The 27,737-nt window shown below is 57.4% G+C and overlaps 6 protein-coding genes across 6 annotated transcripts; 1 reads left to right on the top strand and 5 right to left on the bottom strand.

The window, feature by feature from the left end:
* Nucleotides 1-238: 238 nt before the first annotated feature.
* Nucleotides 239-2,311, bottom strand: K452DRAFT_258105 (uncharacterized protein). Its single transcript, XM_033538461.1, has 2 exons — nt 1,925-2,311; nt 239-1,305 (listed from the first exon to the last, which is right to left on the bottom strand). Exons 1-2 carry the CDS (start codon nt 2,183-2,185, stop codon nt 307-309), a joined length of 1,260 nt encoding a protein of 419 aa, XP_033392878.1. The 5' UTR covers nt 2,186-2,311; the 3' UTR covers nt 239-306.
* Nucleotides 2,312-3,297: 986 nt separating this feature from the next.
* On the top strand, nt 3,298-4,074 carry K452DRAFT_113431 (uncharacterized protein). Its single transcript, XM_033535054.1, has one exon. The coding sequence runs from the start codon at nt 3,366-3,368 to the stop codon at nt 3,918-3,920; it is 555 nt and encodes a 184-aa protein (XP_033392877.1). The 5' UTR covers nt 3,298-3,365; the 3' UTR covers nt 3,921-4,074.
* A 1,992-nt stretch (nt 4,075-6,066) lies between these two features.
* Nucleotides 6,067-8,112, bottom strand: K452DRAFT_302193 (uncharacterized protein; the record flags this gene model as incomplete). Its single annotated transcript, XM_033542557.1, has 2 exons — nt 6,067-7,968; nt 8,044-8,112. The coding sequence occupies 2 exons, from the start codon at nt 8,110-8,112 to the stop codon at nt 6,067-6,069; spliced, it is 1,971 nt and encodes a 656-aa protein (XP_033392876.1).
* Nucleotides 8,113-11,598: 3,486 nt separating this feature from the next.
* K452DRAFT_236330 (uncharacterized protein) lies at nt 11,599-11,919 on the bottom strand (the record flags this gene model as incomplete). Its single annotated transcript, XM_033537497.1, has 1 exon — nt 11,599-11,919. A coding segment is annotated over one exon (321 nt), but the record flags the coding sequence as incomplete, so codon positions are not given.
* A 6,640-nt stretch (nt 11,920-18,559) lies between these two features.
* Nucleotides 18,560-23,750, bottom strand: K452DRAFT_302191 (glycosyltransferase family 41 protein; the record flags this gene model as incomplete). The annotated part of the gene is made up of 3 exons (XM_033542556.1): nt 18,560-19,219; nt 19,271-21,881; nt 21,940-23,750. The coding sequence occupies 3 exons, from the start codon at nt 23,748-23,750 to the stop codon at nt 18,560-18,562; spliced, it is 5,082 nt and encodes a 1,693-aa protein (XP_033392874.1).
* Nucleotides 23,751-25,816: 2,066 nt separating this feature from the next.
* K452DRAFT_329378 (uncharacterized protein) lies at nt 25,817-26,487 on the bottom strand (the record flags this gene model as incomplete). The annotated part of the gene is made up of 4 exons (XM_033545051.1): nt 25,817-25,830; nt 25,886-26,220; nt 26,278-26,421; nt 26,483-26,487. The coding sequence occupies 4 exons, from the start codon at nt 26,485-26,487 to the stop codon at nt 25,817-25,819; spliced, it is 498 nt and encodes a 165-aa protein (XP_033392873.1).
* Between the last annotated feature and the right edge of the window lie 1,250 nt (nt 26,488-27,737).

Below are 27,737 nucleotides of genomic sequence, written 5' to 3'. Positions count from 1 at the left end.
CGCGGGGTGGTGTTAGTGAAAGGGAAAGCGAAACAGCGGGCGGGTCGCAAGAAGCGGGCTCATGAAGCTGGGGTCGCGACAGACGCAGAGCACGAGAGCGCATTTGTTGCCAGCAGCGGTGACAGTCGAGTAGAGCGGCGTACCTGCAGGGCCGGAAGTACCGCGTTGCTAAGATTCATCGCAGTGACGTCGGGCACTAAGCGAGGGCCCTGGCCGCGCCACAGTGGAATCGGCTGCACCACCACTACTAACTACTCCTACTTTTGTATATATACAACTATACCTATTTTACAAAGTCTATATAATTCACCCATACAGCAATTCATCCACCTCGTCCGCAATGGCCAAGCTGCTCGTCAGCCCGGGACTCTCGATGCCCAACAGATTCACAAAGCCCTCAAATCCCTCTTCCTTGCGGATGTAAAAATCCTGGAACCCGCCCTGCCCACCACTAAACGTAGCGCCCGCTCTCCCCAGCTTCGGACGCACGCCCGCATAGTCTAGTCCGACAGCATCACGTTCAATGGATGGCAGGAACTGTTCGATCTCGTCGAGAGCCTCGGGCAGGCGCGCCCCATTGGCGCGCAGGTCATCGGGCGCGTCGACCCACTCGACATCGGGCCCGAAGCGGATGCGTCCGCCCAGATCCAGCGTCAGATGTGTGCCCAAGCCGCCGTGTCCCGCGCGCGGCGCCGGATACACCAGCACCGAGGGCCGAGGCCCCGACGCCGAGTACGAGAAATAGGAGCCCTTGCAGTAGAACGGCTTGCGGTGTCGCTCAGCCGGTAAGATTGAGTTGGACAGTGTGATGGCTGCCAACCCGGCCGAGTTGATGAGCGTCTCGGCTGTGATGCACGTCTCCTCGCCCGTGTCGGGCGCCTTTGTGTAGATTTCCCATCCGCCGGCCCCGCCGTTGATGGGGTTAACCCGCGTCACAGGAGAGTGGAAGGCGCAGATGCCACCCGCTTCTTCGAAATCACCCTCGAGGAACTTCATGTACGAGTGCGAGTCGACGATGCCCGTCGTCGGGGAATTGAGGATTCCTTTCCTCGCGCGTACGTCGGGTTCGAGGCGCCTAGCTTCTTCGAGTGGAAGAAAATTGGTTGGCACGCCTATCTTCTTAGCGAATTCGTTTACCTTGTGTAGCTCGTCCATCTGGGCATCGTCTTGCGCCACGACCCATTTGCCGCAGTTGCGGTGCGGGATCGCGTACTTCTGGCATATGTCGTACATCATCTTCTTGCCCTTGACACAGAGTTTTGTTTTGAGCGTGTCCGGCCCGTAATAGAGACCCGCGTGAATGACCTGCGCGAGACCAGTGTTAGCCACCGTCCCAAACGAGAATGTAGACTTGAGCAGGAATGAGAGTCGGGTGACTGTAAGCCTAGAGAGGAAGGCCGGGTGCATGATGAGACGTTAAAGCCACGTGGGTAGAGAACAAGATTCTACTCTACTGGGGGTACCAGATCCCGCGGGTATGGAAAGCCATCCGTCCTTGCGATGGCTAAAAATTCTTCATGCACAGGGCGAGGTATTCAGACCTGCAGATGACCTCCAAAGCCAATACACAAAGAAGCATCCACTCCCACATGGCCATGTCCTCGCATCCTCACCAGAAACTTCCGTCCCTACCACGCTTACCCTGCGTCGTCACCTTTCAACGTAACCGTAACCGCCACATTCTCAACCAACGCCACATCCCCAAGCCCAAAAGAAAATGGCTCAACAATAACGATATCAATATCGATACCAATAAGCCAGAACCGCTAACCAAGCTCTGCCGGAACAGCCACCAAAAGCCAAATGAAAAATGAAAACTGGAAAAACAAAAGGTAAAAACAATATGAGAAACGCAAGGACGAAAAAATGGTTGGGAGAAAAAATGAAACCCGAAAATCCAAAAAACAAAGAAATTCACACACACCTCAGAGTTCCGACTGCTCGTCTCCGTGCCCACGGAGCCATGCCGCTCGACCAGCACCGTCGCGGCGCCCTCGCGTTGCTGCAGCTTGCGCGCCACGGCCAGCCCCACTGCGCCGCCCCCGACGACCGCGTGCGTGAAGTCTGCCGCGCCACGCTTAATCGTCAACGCTGACGCTTGCAGTTGTGCGCGGAAGAGTGAGGCGGGCAGGCCTGGGAGCGGCGTGCGCGCTGTTGCGGCCGCTGCGCGGTGGAGCGCTAGCATCGTCGCTGGTGATGTTGTTGCTGGCGGAGGTGGTGATGGTGGTGAGGAGGTGTTCGGAATTCGCGTCTTTCAGTCTCAACTCAACTACACGCCCACGCTCCCACAACGTCTTTCCGACACCCGAAAAAAAAAAAAAAAAAAAAAACGCCCAAAAAGCAGCAGCGCTCAAATGCGGACGGTGCACAATGCAATCTCGTTATCGGGGCGCGGCGGTGTGGTGTTTTGGTTGTCTTGCGCTGTGCGGCGTTGCGCAGCGGGTAAGGTAGCGTGGGAGGTAAGGTTGTGGTTGTGTACTCTGGTATAGGTAGATAAGATCAGATTGCCTCGGGGGAATGTAAATACGTAGCCAGCCGCTAGAACCCTTTCAGCTCCATCCCTCGCCAGGGTCCCCAGCCCTTCGCACGTCACGTACACATATGTACATTCAAAGACATACATACATACACGGGCAGCGACAGACAGAAAGTCATGCTTTCAAGTTCTCCCTCGCCGGGCCACCTGCCGTTTCATCCTCTACTATATACCCCAAAATAAGTCAAGTACATACACACACATAGCGAGCCGATTAGCCAGCTCCAGCTCCCACCGCCACCACCAGCCCAACCCAACCCAATTCAGCCCGTCAGCCGTCCAGCCATCAACACCAACAACCAAGACACACTCACTATGGATTCATTCCGCGCCAGTCAGCGTGCCAAGTCCCGTCTCATCCTCGCCTGCCCCCGCCCGCCAGCCCGCGTTTTCTCGTCTACACTCACTCTATTCATCCACATGCCCGGGCACATGCGTACGGCACTTACCTAGCAGCAGCAGAACAGCTAGCTAGCTACCTAGCTTGCGAGATTGACTGCCCGCCTCTCTCGTACGAGCCGCGCGCTGCCGCCCCACGTACGTAGGCGCCTACGTATATACATACGTAAAACGAGAACGAGCGCGCGAGCGGGACGAACGCATGCATTGATCAATCGAGTAATCAAATCAATCAGTCTGCCTATCAATCGATCACGCATCAAGCAAGGCAATCAGGCAGACGGCCGCGGCGGCTAGACCGACCCAGCAGGCCAGCCAGATACCAGACCCCCCACCCCCCACTCTCTCTCACCCACCCACCAACTCCACAGCCCGCCATGTGCGTGCGCACCTTACACATGCATGCATAGGTATGTAGGTGCATAGATGCATGCATGCATGCGCAGCAGCCGAGCCGTGGCCGTGGCCGGCCCTCGCTCACTCGCTCAGAACAACAGACCAGGGCCAGGGCGCAGCAGCAGCCGGAGATGCAAACTGCAGCAGGGGCCCGTGCGGTGCCGTGCAGCAAAGCAAGCAAGCAGCAGGCCAGCCCAGCAGCATCGGTGCCAAAAGCGGCCTCCTGCGTCCTCTGCCGCCCCGTTGCACGCACGCACGCGCGCTTTCGAAACGACGAACGGGCGGGTGGAGTGGAGTGGAGTGGGAGTGGGGAGAGACGACTTGCGACGACGTCGTGGGCGGCAGCACAACCACCATCACCAACAATAACAACAGCCAACAGCCAACAGCCGGGGCGTGGGATTGGGCCATCCGCTCGCCCGCTGCCGCCGCCGCCGAGGCCGCAAGCCGCAGCCCCACTGCAGATGATGATGATGCCGATGATGATGGCGGTGGTTGTTGGTGGGTGATGATCATGGCGACGACGATGATGATGATTGGCAGTGGGCAGTGGGCAGCCTGGCAGTTAGCCGTGCCCGCCCAGCCCTGACCAACCCACAGCGCGCGCGAGCCGGGAGCGAGGCACCGGTACCCGCTTTGCCCAAGAGGCAACGCTACCTATGCAACGCTCATCGTATGGATGACGGAAGGCACAATTGATGAGATGCCGTAGAACGTCGTCCACCGCCCACGCTAGAAGAGGGAAGGGTAATAATAAGGCAGGACGTCTAATTTACTAAACCAACTTACCCTTGTGTCTTCTTCTCCCTTTCGGGTAGTGCGGGCGGGCGGGCGGGTGTTTTGTTGCGGAGAGCGGGGTTGTTTTGCGAGCCGCACGCCAACTTTCTTCCATTCCGACCTTGGACCCTTTCTTCGGGAGCGGCCTGGCGGGAAGCACCATGTACTCTAGGAGTACCAATCTATGTACTGTAGCCTCAATCAACGCGCGCCTTAGATTGTACTCGCACAACCCAGCAAGTATAAATTACCCGCCTCGTTCATCAGGTGCCCTCCCTGTGATTTCCCCTCAGTGTAATACCAAGGATAGCGTCAGGGCGTTGGATCGTTTTGCCGCGCCGATGCTTCTCAGTCGAGTGTCTCGCCACTCTTGATGGCCGCGTTATCGTGCGCGCCGGCGAATTTCGGGTAGAAAAAGTTTTCATATTTCCAAGGTCCTATGCAAAATAGCAACGGAAATGCCTGTAGTAGGTAGTTCTCGACCCACTCGCATACACGGGACAGACGCGCGTGCCTTTTCAACGGAATTGCTAGGGGTCGGATAGTAGTGAATAGATGTTTATATCCAGGTATACAGGTTACACTTCGAACCATATAACCACTCAGATCATGGATTTACTGGAAACCCGGACAGAGAAACAGTTGGAAGTCGAGCTTGCATTAGGATAATATCATTATTTGGAGATTACCTATAAGAATTAGTATACGTCGTTGACAAAACCCGATCTAATCCGCTGCCAGAGTGCTCAGTGCATATGAGAGTTCAGTGACCGAGGTTGCGTAGGCGTTGATGAGCCACGAAGAGAAAAATGCAGAGTACGACCTCAATTCAAGGCGCCTCGTCGTCCCGCGCCATATTGGCTGTGCATGCGCGTCAGCCGTCCCACCGGTACGCGCACCGAGCGCTGATAGATGGGTGTTTATCTCAGAAGAAATTGTCATATTAACATCCATCCGTAGTAGCGGGCATGTCCATAGCTGCACTGCCGTGGTCGCCAATCGACAGCGACATACGACATCCTTTCCCCTAATCTCGTGGTGCACGAACACACAAAAACTCGCAAGAGTATTGTACAGCGCGCGCCTATGCAATTACTTTGAGCCGTAGCCACCAGCGCCATATCGAGAGTCTGTCCGCACGTCGTTTAGCCAGTTCTAGTCGCAGTGGTGGTCTAGCAGGACGCAGTGTTCGCGCGTGTCCGATCCAAGTCGAGTTGCACGCGCTTTCTGGAGCCCTTGGCCTGGAAGCCACTGTCTGCTGGTGCAATATTGGCGGGAACAAAAGGCTGCCAAAGTAGGTAGTAGCTGAATTGTGTGGGCTTGCTTGCCTTACCGCTTGTGGCTGCTGAGGAGCGTTTGAGTGTGGCCTATAGAAGCCTAGCGGGCGCGGGCGATAGCTTTGGATCCGCCTTGGCCTCTGGCGAGCTAGTTAAGGACGTTGTGTCTGCCCCCCTCCTGTTCTCGGCGCACCTGTTCGGCCTTTGCGAGTGCAGCTTCGCCGCTTATGTGCGCCCGCTCCTGATAGGTGCCTTGTGCCTCTTGCTAGCCATGCCGACGCTTTTTCCGTCACGAGAGTCTGGTTTCCTTTAGCAGTCTGATTTGCTTGCGTATAGGCTATTGAAATTATTAAAAAGGGCAAGGGACGCGCGCGTCCATGAGTGGAGATAGGCACGCGCGAGTCAGATCCGCGGGAGCGGGGTGCGAATGTGCGCGCGCATTCGCTTCCATACTCTTGCCCTTGTGTGTGTGCCCTGCCCTGCCCTGCCTTACCCTGTCACGCCCTGGCTGCCGCCCCTTCGCCTGGCTTTTCTTCTTCCACCCGTCCGCGCGTCCGCGAGATCGCCGATCGTCCAATCGCGCGGCGGCAGCGGCAACAGCAACGGCAGCAAGCAGCAACAGGCTGGCTGGCAGACAGGCAACTTGGCGAGCAAGCCAGTGATCATCGCTGCACGGCGTCGTCACGACGGCACGCCCTCGTAATCCCAGCCCTCGTCGCCCTTCCTGCGTCGCCCGCGCCGCGATGTCTGTCTGTTCGCTGCGCACTTGACAAACACGGTCAGTGCAGCCAGCACGAAGACTATGACGGCTGCGACCGTGGGCACGATGACGAGCCGGCTCTCGGCCTCCTCGCCTTGCTCGTTGTAGTAGCATCTCGTCGTCGCGCCCACCACCCAGCAACCCGGCGTGTCGAGACTGTTAAAGTCAATCCAGAGCGCGAGGTCCAGGTCGAAGGCTTCTGGGTCCGCGGCTGCACTCTCCCGCAGCGCCGACAGCAGGTACGTGTTTTCGAGCGCGGTGCGGGGCACGTCAAAGTAGGTCCCTTCCGGGCAGCGCGTCTCGCCGTCGTTGTACGCGGCGCTCGAATTGGAAATGCGCCACGTATAGGGCTCGCTGGGCACACGGCAGGCCATGTGATACTTTTCGGTGCAGTCGGTGAGGACCCATCGGCCGTTATTGGCCGCGCGCATCGTGGCACAACGCAGCAGCTGCGCGTCGGCTGCCCGGTTGGTGACATTCCGCGGCTCTCCGGGCGCCCACGACCACATGGAACTGAGGGCGATATCCCGGTACGGCCGATAGTCGGTATTCGCATCGATTCCGAGGCTCTGATTCAGGAGGTAGCTGACGCCGCATGCCGTGATGTTCGAGATCGACGCCGTTACTGGACTGTACAAATTTCCGGACTCGACTGCCGCAATTTGGCCCTCGGAAGAGGTGGCCCACGATGAGTTTGTGGCGTTGTCAAGGCGAGTGTCGTTGGCGTTGAAGAAGCAACCGTCGGCGACACTGCCAGATGGGGTCACCGTTACATCCCGCCTCGCCTCGAACGTACCGGCCGGAAAGATAGTGGAGTGGTCCACATCGGTCGCGTAAGCTTCCATCTGCGGGTCGATCCGTCCGAAAGAAGCCAACACGCGATCGTGGTTGGGCCCAAACAAGAGGTACCCTTCGCTTGGCCAACCGTCGGCAGTGGAGACGGTCTCATCCGCATTCAGCGTCGTGGAGAAATACGATTCATTCGGCCGACTGCCTTGGCCCACGTTGTAGGCATACCACGAACTGTTGAGATTCTCGCGATCTTCCCGAAGTAGGGTTGGGGTGTACAGATACGCCGACAGGGCGTTTTCAAGCAGGTTGCTGAGCGTGCTGTTAGCGGTGGGCACTGCTGAGCTGGCAGGCGCCAAGGCAGGTCGCGTGGGAGAACGCGACGGCGACGCGGCGTGGACGTTGATGGTCAAAAATAGGACGGAGGCAGCCAGGGTGTCAGAGGTGGCGTCGAGGTAATCGGCGATGAGATTGGCAATGAACGATACGCTCAGCCCGGAAGAGCAGGTGTAGGGGCCAATGTGCAAGACGGATTTACGGTTGGAATCGGCGGCGGCGGCGGTGGCCTCTGCTGCAACGCCCGATGCAAGGGACGCGGTGGTCAGGGCTGCTGGGCTGGCCGAGCTGGCCGTGCTCCGGCCGGTGGCCGGTGGCGCAGCCAGCGTGGCTGGCTGATGGCTGCTGCTGTCACTACCCCCTGAAGCGGTCTGGCGGGCTTGACGATGAGCCTTGCCAGTCATGCGCGCCGACGACAGCTGGGCCTGCGAGGTCGAGGTGACGACTTGGACGGTGCTATCGTCATCATTGGCGGCGGCCTCTGGGATAGCAGCTGGGCACAGGCTCCACACGGCTCTGCTCTCGTCCCAATAGGCGTCGACGATGATGGAACGATAGCCGGTGGCTAGGAGGTTTGACAGGCACGTGCCGGCCGGGCCATCAAGGTAGGAGTTTTTGGAGAAGCAAGCCTCGGTTAGGGAGACGGCAGGGCGGGTGACGAAGTTGATGGGGATGGAAATAGCAGCGTCGCGCTGCGACTATTGGCGGGCGCGGGGGGAGCTGATCAGCATTTCTGATAGTATGGCCGAGAAGGAAGGAAGCACAGGACTCACCAGCCAGGCGGTATTCCATGGCGGGACAGCAACCGCCCCGCCGGCGGGCGCATACTGACTCGAGGCCATTTAGTGGTAAGGAACAAAGTTGGAGAGAGAGATTGAGATTGGAGAGAGACGAGCGGGTGTGGTTGGTCAGAGGTGCAAGAGTCAGGTTGAGAGCCTCATCACGGCATCAACGTCAGCGCGCGCCTCGGCAATTTCTCGCGCGCAGATCGATCGACAGATCAGGCCCCCTCGCGACCTGCTCCACCTCCCCACACGCTGCGAGACGATCCAGCGCTCGCCGAACCGAACCATGGCCCAACGCTCGACGCCACAACGTCTTTTTTCAGCCCGTAAAGCCCCTGATTCCAATAGCTCCATTGCCCTAATCCGGCCTCTGCTCTCCACCTTGCCCCCACCTAGGCTCCATCCCTCGCCCTCTTCTGTCCCGGCTAGCCGTCTTGATGCAAAAAACGGCGGTGCATAATGAGCGCCTCCAATCCAACTGATCCCTCCCACTACGCCTAGCCGGCCATAGTTCCGCCGTTGTTGAACCTTGGTCACCACCCACCCACCGGCGCCAACTCTCCCTTTGTGCCTTTGCTTTCCCACCTCGCGTGTCTCTCTTGACCCGTACCCGCGCGCGCGCTTTCGTCACGCGCCCGTCACGCGGCTTTCTCGCCGACCCTCCGCCGCCCGACCCTCGCCGACAGGCTGGCTGTGCCACCCGTACGAGCAAGTATTCTAGAGAGAGTACGTGCACCTACGGTTCGTGTTCCTGTTCCTGTTCCTGCTTCCTCTGGTCTATTGACCTGGGCGAGGCGCTTCTCGCCCTCGCCCTCGGCACAGCCTCGTCTTGAAGGACGAGGAATAATGCTCTAACGGCGGCTGTAGCCCGCGCCTCCGGTCCGAGCCCCGGTAGCTGGGTCGGTGAATTGTAGCTAGTCAGTAAATAGCGGCTGAGGCTGTTTGCTGTCTCGACCAGGCAGGCAGATCAGCGCACAGAACGGGCATCATTATTGCCCAGACAGGCTATGTGGCGAGCCCAGCATGCCCGACTGGCTGGATGGGATGCCCTGATGATGACCACGCCCAGGCCACTGCAGCAAATGATTGGCGCGGGATTAACGTCGATTGTGATGGGCTTTGGTGCTTGTCTACGTGTAATTGCGCTCATCATCATCATCGTCGTCGTACCCGGATCCGAGCAAGCGTCGTTCCCGCCTCTTTTTCTCGCCAGGGCCAGGCAGCAAGAAGGGTGGAAAAAAAGAAAAAAAGAAAAAAAAAAAAGGGAAGGCAGCATACACACGGTGCGAGCGCTCGCATGGAAACCCCTCCAACCCCAAATGACCTCAGCGACTGCGTGACTCACTGCCTGCGCCCTTCGTTCCTGCCCTGCCCTTCCCTCATCGCATCCACTCTCCGTTCTCCGTTAGTCATTCTTCCATTCCCCCTCCCCCATCCCTAATTAATCCTTCCATAACGACTCTACCCCAGAACCCAGACCCGTTCGCATTCTTGGGTACCCATCTTTCTAACCTTTTTCCTTCTCATTCTTCACATCCAGACCCCTCTCCACGTGAACGCTAAGCCTCACGCTAAGCACGCAATCCCACCCCAGCGCGACCCTGCGATCGCGGGCATCTCAATCTCAGCCTAGCGAAAACGCAAAAAAAAAAAGCGATCCACCCACGCGTCTGCCCGTTTATGCATGTGAGCTCCATGTGGAGCAGCCTTGAAACGGCGGGTGCTGCGAGCTGTGGAGAATGGGGTTCTGGAATCCCAGCACGTTAGCGCTGGTGGCCGGCGGATTCTGGATGGATGATGGACGGATGATGGCTGCATGCCTTCGGAAGGGATGCAGGGGGTAGGGGGTGGCGCGCTTTTGTGGGGAGTTGTGTTTCAGTGAACAGAGGGACGGGGGAAGCTCCGGTAGGAAGGTGGTGATGATGATATCCGAGTCAGTGACGATGATGACGAATATCACGACAATGTGCGGAAAATTATGACCTTTATCGTGAAGATTATGTCGCTCTCATTGGTTGTTGTTGTTATTGTATCGTCTTTACTCTTGTCTCGTCTCTCAATAAACCCCTCCAGCATCTCCAGCTCCAGCTCCAATTCCAGCTCCACCCACGCGACCTGCACAGGCAGAAAGTGAAGACGGGGGGTATCCAGCAGCACTCGCTATAAAGCGTATGGTATGTGAACAGATTGCCGATGTGGCCGCTGCCCAAAGTACCAACAAAACATTGCAAAGAATAAGGCCGCCATATATGAGACACGTACGAAAACGGAAAAGAAGATAAAAAATGAAACATCAATGAAATAATGGAATGCAATTTGACAAAATGCCGTCCCCGGAGTCGACGATTGCGCAGCGAGCTCTCTGCGTCTGTGTTGTGCGGCCCGCCGCCGTTGCGTATTACAAGATTTCTTTTTTGTATTATGGGGTCATGGCTGGCGTTTCTGTGCGATAGAGAGAGGGGGAGAGAGACGGAGAGAGAAAAATCGATCGTGTGCTGCAATAGAAGGACACGCGCGCGAGTGTGTATATGCGTGTCACTGTTTGTGTATGTGGTATAGTACGAGACAAAAGGAAAAAAGAGAAAAGGGAAAAGGAAAAGCCCAGGTCATAATACGCCGGTGCTATGCAAAGATAGTGATAAGAGATGATGATGATGACAATGGTAATGATAGTGAGGATACTGCCTCACTTTAGTTGAGCAGAGAGGCAAGGTTGCTCGGCTTCGACGCACTAGGCGGCGAGCACGGGCGCTCATGAGAGAAGCTCTGCGGCGGAGAAGGGTACCTGCTCTCGACAGGCGGAAGGTAAGGCACACGTCCCGCATCAGCAGCGAGGGTATGGAAGCCGGGCAGCTGACGCTGGTGGGGGAAGGCTGAGGGTGACGCAGCCGCAGAGTCGAGTGGCTGCGTCAGGTGCGGCATCTGCCTCGCAGCCGCGTAGTTGGGCTCGCGGAAGGCCGGGCCCCGCGGGCTGTAGCCTGCAGGCTCAGGCAGGCGTCTGCAGTCACGCTGCTGCAGCTTGTCATGCTGCTGTTGCTGCTGCTGCATAAGGGCCGCCTCGTCCTCAGTGACGAAGGAGCCGTCGCGGGACAGGAAGAGGACGCTCGAGTGACGACGCTCGTCACGGCGTCCGATCAGTGGTGGAAGAGGGAGGCCGTGCTCCATGGGCGAGGCCGCGTAATGCGGTGACCTGGTCTCGGAGCCGTTGTCGGTGACGAGCGACGGTGCGCCTTCGGTCGACACGATGGACTGGCTGGATGGTGACGGCATGGGCGTGTCGTAGGGCCTTGTGCCATAAGCAGGGTGGGGCTGGATGGTCAGAGGTGAGGGCCTGTTCGTTGGCGCCGCGGCGTGGTAGGCGGGAGCCTGAGCGTAGGTGGGCTGGTGCTCGAGCGCAACAGGCAAGGCATGGTGGTGGTGGTGATGGTGATGGTGAAGCTGGTGTTGAGAGTAGTAGGGATCCAGACGCTGCTGCTGCTGAGCCTGGACAGCAGCGGGGTGGGAGTGCTGGTCGCTGCTGCGTCGACGGTCGGACATGCGGCGGCGGCGGTTCTGACCGCCGTTCCACCAGTTCTTGACAGCGTTGTCGCTGCGGCCGTTGAGCTGGCGGGCAATCTCGGCCCACTTCTTGCCCATTTCGTTGACGAGACGCTCAATGAGTTCACCTTCCTCGGCGGTGATGGGCTCATGGTTGAGCGAGGGCTTCAGGTTCTGGTGGAAGCGCTCGCGGCATTGCTTGGGGGTGCGGGAGCGCACGAGCTGCGAGATGCGCACCCAGTTGTGGGGACCCTGTTGGGCGACGATGTTGAGCAGGTACGTGTCCTCGGCGGTGGACCAAGGTCCACGGCGAGCAGAGGGAGGCATGGTGGTGGTTGTGATGGAGTAGGAGGACGAGGAGGAGAAGAGGGAGGTAAATAGGTAGGTAGGTAGGTAGGTAGGTAGTAAAAGTCTCTGACAAGACTTGGGTAAAAGTAGATTGGTGGGAAGGGACGGGGGGATGCGGGCGGGTATATGAAGGCGGCGAGCCAGATCGGCGGGAAGGACGATGTGTTAGATGTGCAGATGTGCGACCGGGGTGGGCGGGCGGGAGGGGGACCAGGATCGCGCCCCCGGTCTCAGGTCAGGAAACACAAATACTCTGGTGGCCGTTGGCGATTCAGCTGCCCAACGGCCGCCACAAGCAATCGTCAGCCGGCGATTTGGAATCGTGCGTCCGACCGGGGGGAAGCGAGAACGGCTCTGGCTGCGCAACCCGGCCGCCCGGACTCGGGCGCATAGATGAGCAACGGCGCGGGGCGAAGCCAAACTCTAAACATGACACCCCTTTCCCAATGATCTCCACCCGCTGCTGCACCACAGATCTGAGAGATCGGCAACAATGACAAAAATTCACTAGGTACGAGTACGAACCTACTCTACTGCCTTTCCCGGGACCCTTGTGTCAATGCTCCCTCGCAGCACGCAACGCGCATCCTCCGCTCCTCGCCGGGACCCCCCTCGCGCCCGCCCACCGCCCATCAGAAAAAATAAAATAAAAATAAAATAAAATAAAAAAGCAGGGAATTGGAAAAAGGAAGAAAAGGCCCCCAAAAGTATATCTTCCCTCTGAGACAAACAACTTCTTTTCCCAGCGACCCGGAATGAGCCCCTGCCCCCACTTGATGCATGCCGCCGCACCCCCTGTCGCCAGGGTCTCGCCGTTTGCTCTGCATATCCACACTTCATTAATATCCAGCCGCGCCTGCCCCGTCCGTGTCCTCTACCTATATCTCAAGTGTCGGGCCTCGGCCTCTTGGCTTCCACGAGAGCGAGAGCGAGCAAACGGGCCCACTCGACCGAGTCACGCGTGCCCTGCCGTGGCGCAAGCCCGACTCGTGGACGGGGGCCAAAAAAACAAACCAAAAAATTGCTAGCTAGTTTGCTAGTCCCATCGGCGCGGTCGTGGTACGTACCGAACTGTGTCTGTCGTGCAGCAGCCGGCGCGGCGCCCCTGGCGAGCCGCGGATCCGCCGCCAGTTTTTGGTCTTGTTTCGGCGTGCTACCTTTGTGCTTTCTGTTCTTTCTTTCCTTTTTTATTTTTATTTTTATTTTTATTTTTTTTTTTTGTCTTCTAGTTTCTTATTTTCTATTAGTTTTTCTCCCTTCCTTCCCTCTAACCCGGCGTCCCCTGGTAATGGCGCGGGTGGGGGGTGTTCCGTGCTGTGGCAGTGCCGGTTCCAGGGACTCTTTCCTAGAAGATGCTTTGGCTGTTGTTTCGTCGGTCTTTGTCATTCTGAAACCGGGCGCCGGAGCGAACCTCGGTAGGTACGGATGCGTAGAGGTAAGGGGGCGGCGGTGGTGACGACATGATGGCAACCATGCGTCGCACACGTCGATCTCCATCTGCGACTCAATCTCTCTGTTCTACACCTACGTAGTTGCCCAGGTGGGTAAGCATGCTCGCGGACCGCGGACCGACACGCGTAGGTGGCCTTGCATGGTCTGCACCCGACAACGGAGCTACGACGGCGTAGCCAGAAAGAACAAAGTGAGTGTCCGGCCGCCCGTCCGTCCGTCCAGCCAGCCATCCACCACCTCTCGGTATGCAAGGCAACATGGGGACGGAAGTCTTACCGTCGCGCTGCGCCGTTGTTGCTTTGCATAGAGTAGACGCACGCACGGCACGCACGCACCCTGGCATGCACGCAGCAGGAGCGGCGGCGGCCCAAGCGGACGGACGAACCAGAGATCGAACCGGCGCGCGGGCGGGCGGACGGGGGAGGGACGGGGGGCGACGGCGGGGGACTCGTACTCCATGTACTCTAGGAAGGCGGGCAAGCAGACAGGCAGGCATGGAAGGCGTGCGCCGTGACGCGGCAGCCCGCCCTTCCTAGGTACCTAGATGGAGTACTGCCGTTTGTGCCACGGCGGGTTGATTCCGACTGCGCGGGTTTGCCCAGAGAGCCGTTGTGCCCGACTGCCATGACTGGCTGGCGGGAAAGCATGGCAGCAATGGCGTGCAGCTCTCCAGAGATCCCATATTTGCTTTTTCCTCTCTCCCCCTCTCTCCCTGCCCTGCGGCTGCGGGTGCACGCCCGATCCCACGTCTCGGCGCAGATAGATTGGGAGATAATGGCTATGGTTTTCCCGCGCGGCCGCGACGGTCTGGACTTCCTACCTATGGACGACTAGATTGGCTGCTGTCATACTATCGATCTCTTTCATCGACCAGTGGTTCCCGTGGGCGCGCCATTCTTCCATTCTTCGTTCCTTCCATCTGTGACCCAAGATCGGAAACAGGCATGATGCCTCTTGCACTGCAGCGCATCTCGCCTCACCGCCTCGCGCTGCACTCTCCCGTTTCTCGGGTCCCCTTATTCTCCTAGCTTTTCTTCCATTCTTTCTCGTCTGCATACTTCACCGCCGCAACTCCCTCCACTCACCGCCTCACTGCGCCTGCCGTCCCGTCCCGCCCGCCGCCGTCGCCAGTAGCCAGGTCGCCGGGTAAGCAAGGAACGAGGGGTGCGGGAGAATGAAGGACGGCACATCGTTTCGACTTCGTCCTCCCGTTGCTGCTGTTGCTGTAAGGAGACCCTGGGTTTGCCCATCTGCACCCGTCTCTCTCCATCTCACCGTCCTTCGACGCCCTCACCGCCACCACATCACCGTTCTGTCTCTTCCCGCTCTCTCTCCATCTTCGCTGTCAAACTCAGCACGCCTCACTCCTCTACGCCGATGATGCCCTCCTACGTCCAGCTCTTGACATCTATCTGTACACCTAACAACCTCTTTCTCCTCTCTTCTTGCCCTCCTCTCCCTCCTCTGCTTTCCCAGCTTCACCTCTTTTATGTGTCTTCCTTCCACGCCGTCCGATAAATGAAGTCGCGGACGCGGCGAAGGCATGTGCACCGCTCCAGGCTCTATGCTTCACACGTGGGGTTTACTTCATGCGAGCTATAAGACGTAATCGCGAGCCACGCAGGTAGACCAGACTGGACACGAGTGGATGGCGCTCTGCGGGCGCGCATGCGTGGAGTCAACAGGTAGGTGGCTGTAGAGCACAGTAGACGGTTAGACAAGCAGGTAGAGAACAGAAAAGCATCAGTGAGTGCGTGCGCAAGAAGCACATCACCTCCACCATCGACATGTTCACCTACCAGAACTCCCATCACGCGCCGGGGGGCTTGTCTGCGGGAGCGAGCCATGCAAACGTCAGTAGCAGCAGCATCAGCAGGTCGCCACCACCACCGGCAACGGGCGAGCGCAAGCGCAAAAGCAAACGCAGATGGAGGCATCCCCGCACGGAGACACATCCGCCTCTAATCCCATTCTCTGCTCTCTCTCCGCTTACTATCCATCATCTTTTTTATCCATCCATCCACTCACTCACCTCCCTCTCTCTCTCTCACGCCTTGATTCACCCACAGTACACCTACCCCACTCAAAAACCCCCATCCTAGGCCCCCCGCGGCCCCCACCTCGCGTGCCGCACCCGCCTGGCCGCCCGCCTCCCCGCTGCACGGCGTGCCCAGCCTCCAGCCCCAGCCCGCACGAAATCTCGATCCGGCACTGCGCCGTGCCGTGACGCATCGTGCCGCCGTCCCGACCCGATCGCTCGGGCTTGGGGAGAGTGGGTTGGGGGCGCTGGGCGGGCGCTGGGCGGTGGGGTGCCACGATATGGGTGCGTATGTTGGTAGGCAGGCGAGCAGGCAGGTAGCTAGGTAGCTGGTTAGCTGGTTGACTAGGTGGTTGACTAGGTGGTTGGCTGGCTGGGTTGGTCGACAGGTAAGGGTAGTAGTGATTGTGATAGGCGGGGCGGCCGCGTGGCAGCCTGTTAGTTTCCTTTTTTTTTTTTTTTTTTTTTTTTTTTTTTTTTTTTTTTTTTTTTTCTTATTTTGCTTTTGGCTTGCTTGCGGGTGTTTGCCTGGTTGCCTTGTTGTTGTGCGGTAGGTATGGGAGTGGGGGCTCGCGTGTGATGGATCCGGATGATGGACAAGTTGGTTTTGTGACAGGTAGGTAGACAAGGTGAGTATGTAGGTATGTGACAGATAGACAGACAGGATAGACAGAAAGATAGGTCCCGAGGCCGCCATGATGATGTGCTTGCTCACCACCACTCAACCACCCGCTCAGCTCAGGCGCCCTCCCCCCTCTTTCTCTCCATCACTCCCTCCCTCCCCGCACCCACCCTATCGTATCCGGCAGACGTCAGGTCAGCACCCGGCCCATCATATCACGTCACACCCACTGCCTGCCTGATTGACTGACAGATCTGGCCGACCGACTAGCGCGAGTATCCATCTAGATAGCGCGTCGACGGCCGGGCTGGGCCGAGCCGCGTTGGGCTGGGCTGGGGGGCTAGGGGCTGGGGGTCGGATCGGGTTGGGCGCACGGCGTCTCAGCTTGTCAATCAGCTGCGCGCGCGCGCGCCGTGATTAACGGGTATTGTGGGTGGGTGCGAGTGACCTCTGTACCTAGGTAGGTAGGTAGATACCTAGCGCGCGCGGCCTGCCCACGCGCCGCCGCCACTCGTATACACCTAGGCACACATACATACATACATACGTTCGGCTGGGCGTGCTGGGCGTGCGTGTGTGTGTGTGCGCGCGCGGCACGTCCTGCAGCGCCTCATGACCCGTCCAACATCCCGCGCCGCGCCGGGCTGGTTTTCCCTCTGCCCCCTTCCTTCCTTCCTTCCTTGCGGCGCCGGGGGGTCTCTTGCGGTCTGGACTCCGCGGCCGCTTCCCCGGGTTGGGAGCGGTCTGCCCGGCCGTCCTTCCTTCCTGCTGCCCGTCATCCAGCGCTTTTTGTGCGCCTGCGCGGGCGGCCGCTTGCGTGTGCGTGCGTGCGTGCGTGCATGCGGGTAGGGATGTCGATGTATGTATGTATGTATGTATGTATGTAGGGAGCGAGGGAGGGAGGAAGGTGGGTGGGCGGGTAGGCAGGTCGTCGATATGGCGGGCAGCCTTCCAGCACCAAAGACAGCGTCAGAGACAGCGGCGACGTGGCACAGGCTCCCTCTCTCCCCTCCCTTTCTCTCTCTGTCGGAGGCATGTAGCACAGGCGGCGGTATCGAGAGCGCCATGAGCGTTGACAACGGGTGTTGGTTGGGCCCGGGGCGCTATTCTGGGATCGTGAGGCGCTGCGCAGCGTTGGTGGTGGCAGCGCCAGAGACGGTGGACATGGCATCGTTCCGTATCGTGCTGGATCGTGCATGCGCGCGCGTGGAGGGGTGTGGTGGCTCCCAGACCAGGGCCAGGACTAAGACGGCCTAGAACGCGGCCAGTTGGTGCGGGGCAGCGGGCGAACGGGCGGTCGTAGGTCCCTGCTTGGGCGGCGGCGTGAGTGAGTGCGTGAGTGAGGTGCGTGAGGCTTAAGGCGGGCTGGGGAGAGGGGTTGCGTGCAAGGTACGTAGGGTAGCGTGTGTGACGCGAGCGGAGAGGTGATAGGTAGGTAGGGAAGGAGAGGTGGGCGTGAAAAGGGAAGAGACGGTGTATGGTTGTGTGGGGAGGAAAGGGAGAATGGGGGAAGAGGGGAGACTTGATTAGAGTGATACGACGCAACGAGGCGAGCTGAGCTCAGTCCATCCAGTTTTACTATGCCGGATGCGAAATAGGAAGAGAGGAATGGGAAAGGACGCGGCAGGCTGTGGGCAGAAGCGTATCGTGTGAACTGTAGGCGCAGTGCGTGCGTTCGTGGGGGAGGAGGTAGGTTCGTTCGAAGAGAAGAGTCAGGATATCTATATGATTAAAACAACGATGCCATGGAAGCGATTGCGGGCTCGCGGCAAGGTGTATCTCAACGACGACAAGAGAGCATCATCTCCCAAGACTGGCTTCGTGCGTGCGTGCGTGCGTGCGTGCAAAAAAAAAAAAAAAAAAAAAAAAAACGACAAACAGGAAGGAAAAAGAAAAGAGAACGGAAAAAAGCCGCAATCCAATCCAAGAAAACCTGCAACTGCGCATCCATCCAAAACTATCATCGCCACCAACCACCACGGCCAGCAGCAGCAATCGAAGCAGCAACCGAAGCAGCAACCGAAGCAGCAACCGAAGCAGCAACTGTTTGCCGGGCGGCCAGCTCTCGAAAATCGAAAAGAAAGGTATCCTACTATCCAATGACGAAGCTCAAAATCCAAACCAGCATCGCCTCGACACCGTCAAAACAACAATCGCTCCAGGAGGAACAAAAAAAGAACACGAGGCAAGCCGGTATCTCCGCGGCTGCCTCTCCTGACAAACCAAGAAACGCACGCAGCGTGGCCGTTGCATCGCAGACGAAAATGCGAGACAGCTGGCGCGGCTGCCTCCGAAGCCTCCGAAGCCACCAGTCGCCGCTTTCTTTTTATTGTCTGGCGCTGCGGGCCCCACTGTCCGAACTCCGATGATGCGGATGATCTGTTGTCTCAGAGCGCCCATCTGGGCTTCTTGCTGCTGTGTCCGCATATTTGCGCGCAGCAGACGCGCCGTTGTTTCTGTCCACCAAGACCGCTTCTCCGTATGAGAGGGGAGTGGGCCATTGACGCTCAGCGGAGCGCGGCCTTCATTGACTTGCTCCTGCTACCCCGCAAGAAAATGTCTCCGCCTTCGCCCTTCACCCAGTGTTGCCACGCTGTCTCGTACGCTTCTTCCAGGTCTCGGACCCACCGTTTGGTGTCGAACAAAGCAGAGTCCCACCGCGACTCGAACAGTAGCTTCCTCAACTCTGCTAGTCTGCCTGTGGGTCTGTGGCCCTCGTACCTGTATTGACGCGCCAACCTGATGGCAAACTCTTCGTACTGCTCTTCATCGCGCGCGATAAGCTCCGTTGCCGCACGACGGCCGTCTTCGTTGTCGGGGAGCGCGCCCTTCAGGATACTTGCTGCCATGCGGCTGCACATCTTGTACTCGTATCGCGGTAACGTGAGAAGAGGTGTCCCGGACCACAGCACATCGGCCGCCGTCGTATGCGCGTTGCACTCTGCCGTGTCGAGGAACAGGTCGCAGACGCGGGCCCGTTCAATGTGTTTCCCTTTAGGAGCAACATCCGTGAAAATGACGCGCTTGGCGACGTCGTGGCCAGCCCATGCATGTGCCGTGGCCTGGAGGTTGGCCTCGCCAGCGTCTGGGAAGCGCAAAAGCCAAAGAATGGCGTTGGGGATACGGGAAAGAACGCGGAGCCAGGTGCGGAAAGTCGTCGGCTCGATCTGAATGCTGTTAGATGGCTGACCAGGAAAACGACCAGGAAGTAAGCCTACCTTGTACAACTGATTGAAGTTACCGAGGATGATCGTGTCATCTGGCAGAGATGGGAAGATCTCTTTCCGCATTTTCCATCGTCTCTCTTCCTCTCCTTCCCATGTCAACTCATTCTCTTTGCCTCTGGCGTCCGGAGCACTCTGCCTGTGGTCGCAGCAGAAGAAGGTATCTCTACAATAGATGATGTTCTCATTGTAGACCCATCGCTCACCATCTTCGCGGGCGTCTTCGTCGATCAGCAGATCACCTAAATCCACATTCCTCCGCATATCTCTGAGCGTCGTATGCGGCACGGCTGTTTCGTCGGCGAGAAGATAGTCACACCACTCGGCGCCTAGAGTACCAGCGAATCCCATGAAAGACATCTGGATGGGGGCGGGGCGAGCAGCAAACACTTCGTTACGAGCGCCACGAGTGTAACCGTTCAGGTTGATGAGGATGTGGATGCCGTCGTCGACTATTTGCCTGACCAACCGCTCTGCAGACCAACTGTGAGCGTCGTGGAAGACAGGCGCCTCCCGTTCAATCTGGTGTCGATGGATAGATCCGTCACTATGAGTTGTGGCGTAACAATAGGCCTTGACCTTCTTCCCGTCATGCAGGCCAAAGACAGATTGCATCAAGTGGGCCAGAGGATGGTTGTTGAAATCAGACGAAACATAGCCCACCTTCAGGCAGGGGGCTGGAGGCGCTGGGGGCGGATAGACAGTTCGGGGCAGCCATGGCATTTTCAACGTCATTGTCGAGATCCGCAAACCATTCCTCTGGGAGATCATGCGGATCTGCTTGGCGGACATCGGACAGGTGAAGGTATGAAAAGGGAGGACGGTAGGCGCTTGAGGTACAGCGAGACTTTCGGGGAGCGGTGGTCTGCGGTAAGCCGACGGCTGAAGCTGTCTGCGTTCCACGTATTTGTCATGATACCACTGCCAGACCAACCGTCTGGTTGCACGCTCGACGATACGGATGACGCGTGCACCCTCCCACTTCTGGCTCGACCAACGTTGAAGTGTTTTTCTCAAGGCATCCTTGTACTCGCGCGGATTCGGATATGAACGGCTGGTGATTGGCAGATGTACAACGGACTCGATGAAGTGACCGGTCATGGCGCCACGGCCCCAGTCTTCACCATTGGCGAGTTGCTTCTCCACCAGATCGACGACGCGCTTGATCCAGCCCGTGCTAACAGCGCCAGGCATGCGAGCATCAAGAAGCATGCCTTTGTCGTCAACGTGCCAGCGATCACGTCTGCCCCCATCTGCAGCAATGCCGCCCCTGCCAGTCCATGAGCAGACAGAGTTCAGCGCATTGGCGAGGCCACATATCGCCTCCGCAAAATCAGGGTTGGCGCTGACGGCGCGCCTGTAGTAGATGATGGCGTCGGCAATCCTAGAATCGTCCTTGACGGCGTTGGCCAGGTTGGCAAGGGCAATGTCAAAGTTGGGATCACAATTGACAGCCTGCTCATACATGCTGATCGCAGACCTGAGCTGACCGAGGTCCTTGAGAAGGCTCCCCAAGTTGGTGTAAAGGTGTGCGTGGTTGCGGTCAAGGTTGAGGCCATAATTGTAATACGAAAGAGCAAGCGCTATGCCGCTGCCAGGTACGACTCCAGGTATCTTTGGCAATTCCGTGTCCGTGTAAGGCATTTTCGGTGCCCGCGTCTGCTGGACGCTCGCCAGAAGAATACCGACATTGTTGGCGGTAGATGGGCTAGGCTGGAGAGACAAAGAAAGGTAGTAAAGAGCAAGAATCTGGCGCACTCCGAAACTCGCTGCGGAAGGAGTTTTTGGCTGACCAGATGCCATACCATCCTGAAAAATTTTGGCCAGAGACAGAAGCGAGTTGCTCGTTGTCGCAATCGCCGCTTTACGAGACATGCCCTTGTTCAAGATGTACTTGAGGCCTGGTAGCTCGCCGTAGTTAGGGAAGCAGAGACTTGCTGTTTTCAAAGCTGCGGCAGGCGGAAGGAGAATCGGCGTAGGGGAGTACTCGTCGTGTGCTCCAGTTTCAGCAGTGCCGAACTCATCCTCGTCGACAACCCTCAAGATGCGCCTGATAAGTGCTCCGATGTCCTTAACTTGTCGGCCAACACTGATCATTACCGCATCCTCGAAGGCCTTGGCCGCTCTGGTGTTGTCACCGAGAGCATACAGCATATTGCCTTTGGCGTGCACTAACGAGAGTATGCGACCATTCTCGGATCCTGGGATTGCGTAACCGCTCGAACCGAATCCGGGTACATCATGACGCAGGAAATCCTTGAGCTCTTGGGGCATGTTTTCGGCTTCGGCATCTTGCTCCCACACTGGCCAGTCCGAAACCTCGGAAAGTGGAGATCGCCCCGTAGAACTTGAGGCTTCGCTCCCGCGATCGCCATTGGCTGCTTCGGGAATTGCAGGGCGATATTGCAGCGAGTGTTCCACATATTCGATAATACTGACGGCTTCTCTGCCTCGTTGGCTTTGGCACAGCAGACCCACCAGGTGCTCTACAGCTTCAAAATGACTTGGCCGTAACCTGATAGCGTGTATCCAGTTACGTTCGGCCTCAGTTGTCCTTCCGAGGGAATGGAGAGCCGCTGCAAGGTTCGAGAGAGCTTCGACATGGCTAATGCTTTCGTGAGTAAAAGTGTCCATTTTTGAGGAGGCGGAAGAACCAAACTTACTCCTTATCCAACTGAAGGATTTTGTAGTACCACTCGTATGCACCAGAAAAGTCTTGAAGGGCATATGCGAGGCAACCGCCAACCAACATGCCATCGATCCATTTCCATCCGCTTTGTCGACACCATTTCGAGATTGTCTGTAGCGCTATCCGAGCAGAATCTGGTGGGAATGTCATGGGCGCCGGACCTGCCCCGGAAGCACGTGGTAAAGGACGATAACCTTCACTTAACTGTCCAGCATGTTGTGTGGGACCAGGAGCTGGTTGTTGGTGCCAAGAAGATCGTCGTTGATGATCCAGCCGATGACGCTCCGACAGAGAGCCGTTCCACAGAGAACTCGAGCGCGCATGACCGACGCTGGGTCGCTGGAGCTGTCGTTCGGCTCCATTTTCCGTAGGTCCGACCTTCTTAGTACCACTCTGGAGTCCGTGGTTGTCACGATTCGCGTAAGAGAAGTCTGCTCCAGGCTGCCGTGGAGGTTTTGGGAACATGTGCGGTAAATGACTCTGGCCGTGCCTTGTGTGTTGGCCATGCCTGCGAGCGTGATGAAGATAAGTCAGAAGATCAACATAAATCTGATGCGCCCAGTCAAGGACCTTTTCCCGAAGCTGTGCGTTGTTAGACTGCGGTCCGAAATCCTGAAACGACGCGTCAATAGGTGTTAGGTCCCCTCTAGGCGTAGTTTCCCCAGAAACAAAAGGTGCTGGTGGACCGTGAAAAGAAGGGTCGTATTGCCCCGGAACAATTCCGGTGTGGTATCCTGTGCCATTCTGCTCTAATCCAGTGTTATGAAGATTTCGGTGTACAGGGCCCCATGGTGTTGTTTCTGGGCCCCAAGATTGTGCGGAAGAAGCGCCATATGTTTGAGTAGCACCAAAGGGGACAGCGCCAGCGTTGTAGCCCATGGTCCCCGGGGATGGTGCAGCATATCCCGCGCCAAATGCGCGATTGTTGTGGGATGGCCAATGGCCATTAATTTTGTTGGCCAAAACAGGCTGTTGTTGACCCCATGCAGATGCTGCGGCGGAATGATACCGCGGATCCCTTATTGCGGCTGGGCGATAAGGCACGAATGTGCCATTGGGCCAGTAAGGCCCGTACGGACCCTGTTCGTTCGATACTGTGGGGCCAAGCGGGGTTTGGAACGGCGGCTGAACCGGCAATTGTTGGCCCATCTGCATGTACTGTAACTGTTGGTGAGGAGGGAGCTGGTTTAACATGGAGTCAATCTGAGGAAAGGGTGGTTGTCCCCTCTTCCACGCCATGTTTGAAGGATCGAAACCCAGGTGGCCGGAATCGTAACCTTCGCCCCCACGTGGAGGTTGCGGGAGCGGGAGCGGAGTGTCCGATCCTCCATGCATTGCGCCTGGTGTCCGAAGAGGGAGTTCTTGCTTCATGCCATAGGGGATTGCCGTTGGATTCACGCCGCCACCGGCAGTCGTGACAGGCAGAAGAATGTGCTTCATGGCGTGAGGTTTCTCGGTTTGCTCCACTGAAGTACCATCATACGCTGCGGCCAAGATCCCGTTTGGAGTCTTGCGGCGCAGCATATGCTCCGACTGCTCCACTTTTGCGGCATGACTCTTCTCTGGCGAATCGCGCCGCGGGTACGAGCCAGCTCGATGCAGCGGAAGGGCGTATTGCGATGGAGGTTGCTGCAATGGTCGATCTCCAGAAAAGGCGTCGGAAGTTGCGCTGGTCCGGGGCGAAATGGGAAGAGGATTGTAAAGACCATGTGACGGATTGCGGCGGAAGAGATGGTGAGGGGCGGGAGAATGCGGTTGCGGAGGGTATTGTCGCGTCATCGTCATGGCCAAAGCCCTACTGATACAAGTCCAGGTAGAAATAAGCGTCTCCGGGCGGAGAGGGCGTCAAGGGGCGAAGCCACAGAGGAAAAAAAGGCCAGTTTTAACGCCGTGTTGCTCCTATCATGAGGGCAGTCTCACCAAGACCGGCTGTGCCTATGCCTTTGCGTAGTCTTGTCCTGCCGCCTGCGCATGACATATCGTGTATAGCAAGTGGATTATGGCGGCACCCGGCCTTCTCGACTGGCGTTAGACCAGCAGAGATCCCCGGCTCTTTTCGAAAGGGGCGGTACGGAAGGAAGCAGGCGCGCGGGCGGGCGGGCGTGTCGTAGTAAAGGCACCGGACCGTCCGATTAGCGACAGGCAGAGTCGGCGGGAGAAGGGCGGCCGGCGGTGTAAAAAGACAAGGCGACAAGAAGGGGCTCAGGCGCGACCGGTGTTATTGGAATCGTGATGCAAGGGAGCCAGGCCCCGTCTGACGACGACTTGGGGTATGTATCACTCAGCACGCCGGACCGAGCAAATAAATAGAGGCTACAGATAAGCTGATGGTGCTGACGGGGCTGAAGAGGAGAAAGGTTACAGCGCTCGTCGCTTGATCAGGTCGGGTGGGAGCCTGATTTGAGGTTCTCTACTGACGCTGGCCGGCTGGCAGCATCAATGTATGTCACACGTGGTGACGAGCGGCGCGGCAATGCGCAACTTGAGCGGGCGGCTGGCCGGGGCGTGGGATGACACAGGACGGCCGGGCGCAGCGCTGACTGGCTGCGGGCGCCAGAGGGCGGAGGGGCAGGCGGGAGCGCGGTCGGGAAAGGGAGCGCGCGCGCAACGACGAAAGGGAAAGTGTGAGGTTGAAGACGACGACGACTTGGGCTGTCGGGCACAGCTTGTCGTGGGCCCGGTACTAGTTGGAGGGCTTTTGCTGGGATGAGGGCCTGCGCCGAGACAGCGCCCAGGAGCGCCCCGTATGCAACGCGCTGCAGTGCTTTTGATCTCAGCACTCTGTGGCGTCCGCCCAACCCTGCCGGCCTGCCGCACCGCGTCAACGCGGGTGGAAAGGATCGGCCGCCGTTGGCACCGGGCCCGCAGGATGCTCTGCCTCGACCAGCCAGTGTGGGGAGCAGCCTGGCGTGCGGTGGATGCCTTGGGTTTCGGAAAAGGCGGAGTTGAGCGCCAAGCTGACTCGGAGCAGGGGCGTGAGACTGCCTACAAAGACCTCATTACCTAGCATCCCAATCTTCCAACGGTGATCAGCGCCTGCATGCAGCGCCAACTCGGAGTACCGCAGCCGAATCCCATCTGCTTCCCGCCTAGCTTACCCTCAGCTGACGGCCCGCTGCGCTGTTTTTTCCCTTGCGCCCTCGTCACCGGTGCTTGACTTTTTGCGCAGAAAGCCTTGGAAGCCTCGCGAAGCCGCATATGCCGGCCCACTGCGGGTGCGCGCGCGGTACATGAGCCTCTTTCGACGTCCTCCCGCGCTATCGATGCGTCTATATATGGGGCGAGAGAGAGGAGATGGGTCCGCGACACTGCCTCGGTTACATGCGTCGCACCACATAAACAATGCACACGCTGACGGACGGACAGACTAACGGACGATATATATATATATATATATATATAAATGTATTTTTTTTTTTTTTTTTTCCGAAACTACATGAAACATATATCTCAAATACATATATAGGTACCTAGTCACGTATACCAAGTATTGTACCAGGCTCTTCACGCAATGGCATGTAGACCAAAAAAGATGGACCACTGCACCCACATGGGCCCAAGAGCCAGAGTGCCGCGGTGAGTAGTAGGTCAGGAGATCCTTCTCCCTTGCACCAAAATAGGCCAAAACCATGGAGGAAATAGTTCAGGCCAGAGTGTTGGCAAGGTGGCAAACGTCACTATGCATGTAGGTGGGGCGGGAAAGGCAGCAAGGCGGGACCGCAACGTCCGGTCCTGGTATCATGATTACTTTTGCCTATTCCCTCATTCAACACAAAACGCCGTGCTCATTGATCAAACGGTTCATTTTTTCCGGAGTTAAAAAATGATTGAGATGTTCCGGGTATCTAAATTTACTCCTCAGGAACTACACAAAGTTAGCACAAAAACTCAGCCGTGACCAGATCACCGGAAAAACTCACTCTCAATCTCGCCGGCCTCGATGTCGTCGGAGATCTCCTTGGGGGAGCGGCCGTCGACCTGGCAGCCAGTGGAGAAAGCGGTACCAAGGATCTCCTTGACGGTACCCTTGAGGTCTTTGGCCATGGACTTGAACCTCATCTTGCGGGCGATCTCGATGATCTCGTCCAGAGGGATGGACTTGGTGTGCTTGATGTTCTTCTCCTTCTTGCGGTCCCTGGGAGGCTCCTTAAGGGCCTTGATGACCAGGGAGGAAGCGGAGGGCACAACCGAAACCGCGGCTTGACGGTTCTGGATGGTGAGCCTGACCGTGACACGGAGACCCTTCCAGTCACCACTGCAGTTCCAGGTCAGCTCGAGCGCTCGTTGCAATTTCTTCCGGGCGCAAACTTACGTGGCCTTGGCGATATCTTCACCGACCTTCTTGGGCGACAGACCGAGGGGACCAATCTTGGGCGCAAGGGCCGAAGAGGCACCAACCTCACCACCAGTGGCCCTCAGGTGGATGACCTTGACCTCATTGGGATCGAACTTGGGACTGCGAGGAATTGACAATCAGCCATGGTGGAATAGCCAGAGCCGGAAAGGACGATACTTACGGCATGGCTAGTGCTGTAAGGTGGTCTGTCTCTTTCGGTGGTTGGGAGAGGTCGCGGGTGCAGAAGGAAAGTTGCGAAGCGCAAATCGCAAAATGTAGATTTCGGCGGTTGTGGGGTCTTGGCGCGGCGCTGACTAAGACCCGCGGCTAAGGCAGACGAACCCGCGAAACACCAACGGCCGTCAGGTCTTCAGGCCATCAGGCATCCAAGAACAAAAGTTGCCCGATTTTGGTTCAAAAGTCATATGCGATGTGATAATTTGAAATTGAATGTTGCACTGCTTTCTGCTCCTTCGCGCACCTCTAGGGTGCTATTTTTCCTCGCATCATACGTCTTTAGACTCTCTCAGCCTATCAACGAGGAGCCCGCGGCGACGGGCATCACTCCTCCCGAGGCCGGTGAGATACAGCAGCACATGCAAGCAATGAGGTGTTGAGAAGACGGATTACGAGTAGTGTTTGCGATGGTGATAGATCTTATTGCGTCCTCTTTTTACTAACTTCTTGAAGCCTGCTGCGGAAAGGGAAGCGAAATAAATTTAGGGAAGAAGCTTCAAGGAACTGGCGCTTTTCTAGAATCGCAGTTGGTAGCGTACATACCATAATTCGACATGCAGTTTGATGTTTAGCCTCATTCACGCGGAGTTTCCGGCTGTTTGGATTACGGACTATCAATTTAATGATCCATTGCGTTTAGTGGCCCTAAGTATGCATACTTACCGGGCTTTTACTTCCTGTTGTCCGATTGTCATTGCCATTATTGCTGGCATGATATATCTGCTGTATGCATCCGTATGCGGACAACAGGCGCAAACAAGACACGTAGCACTTGTCACCGTCAAACGAGATTTCCCATCCAATGAGATAGATAGCCTGTGGGACCGAAGATATGTCTCTTCTACGTGTAGTACTTCGGATAAACAAAAACTCACCAAGTTTTACCGGGCTCGAAGATTTGAGTAACACCAATAACTTGGAGCCCTTAAAAAGGACATCATCATTCACTATTAATAACTTCCCGTCTACCCACGGACTGGTGCTATAGACGAGGCACTCATAGAGTAAACGGAATCCGCAGATCTTAATGTTGAATCCTACTTCGACGGAATCATGTACAGCCTTCTCACTAGGCGGTGAAGGATGTTCGAGCCCGTTGAAGCCAGCAAACGCCCGCGCAGATGCACTGCATGAAGAAGCGATCCTTGCCCTGTCGACCCCCCGCTCCAGAGCAATCAGGGCAGGGGGGGGGGGGGGGG

Source organism: Aplosporella prunicola (assembly GCF_010093885.1).
Source record: "Aplosporella prunicola CBS 121167 unplaced genomic scaffold K452scaffold_33, whole genome shotgun sequence".
Lineage (NCBI taxonomy): Eukaryota > Fungi > Ascomycota > Dothideomycetes > Botryosphaeriales > Aplosporellaceae > Aplosporella > Aplosporella prunicola.
The sequence above is the reverse complement of the archived record's forward strand: the minus strand, read 5'-3'. Positions and strand labels throughout refer to the sequence as shown.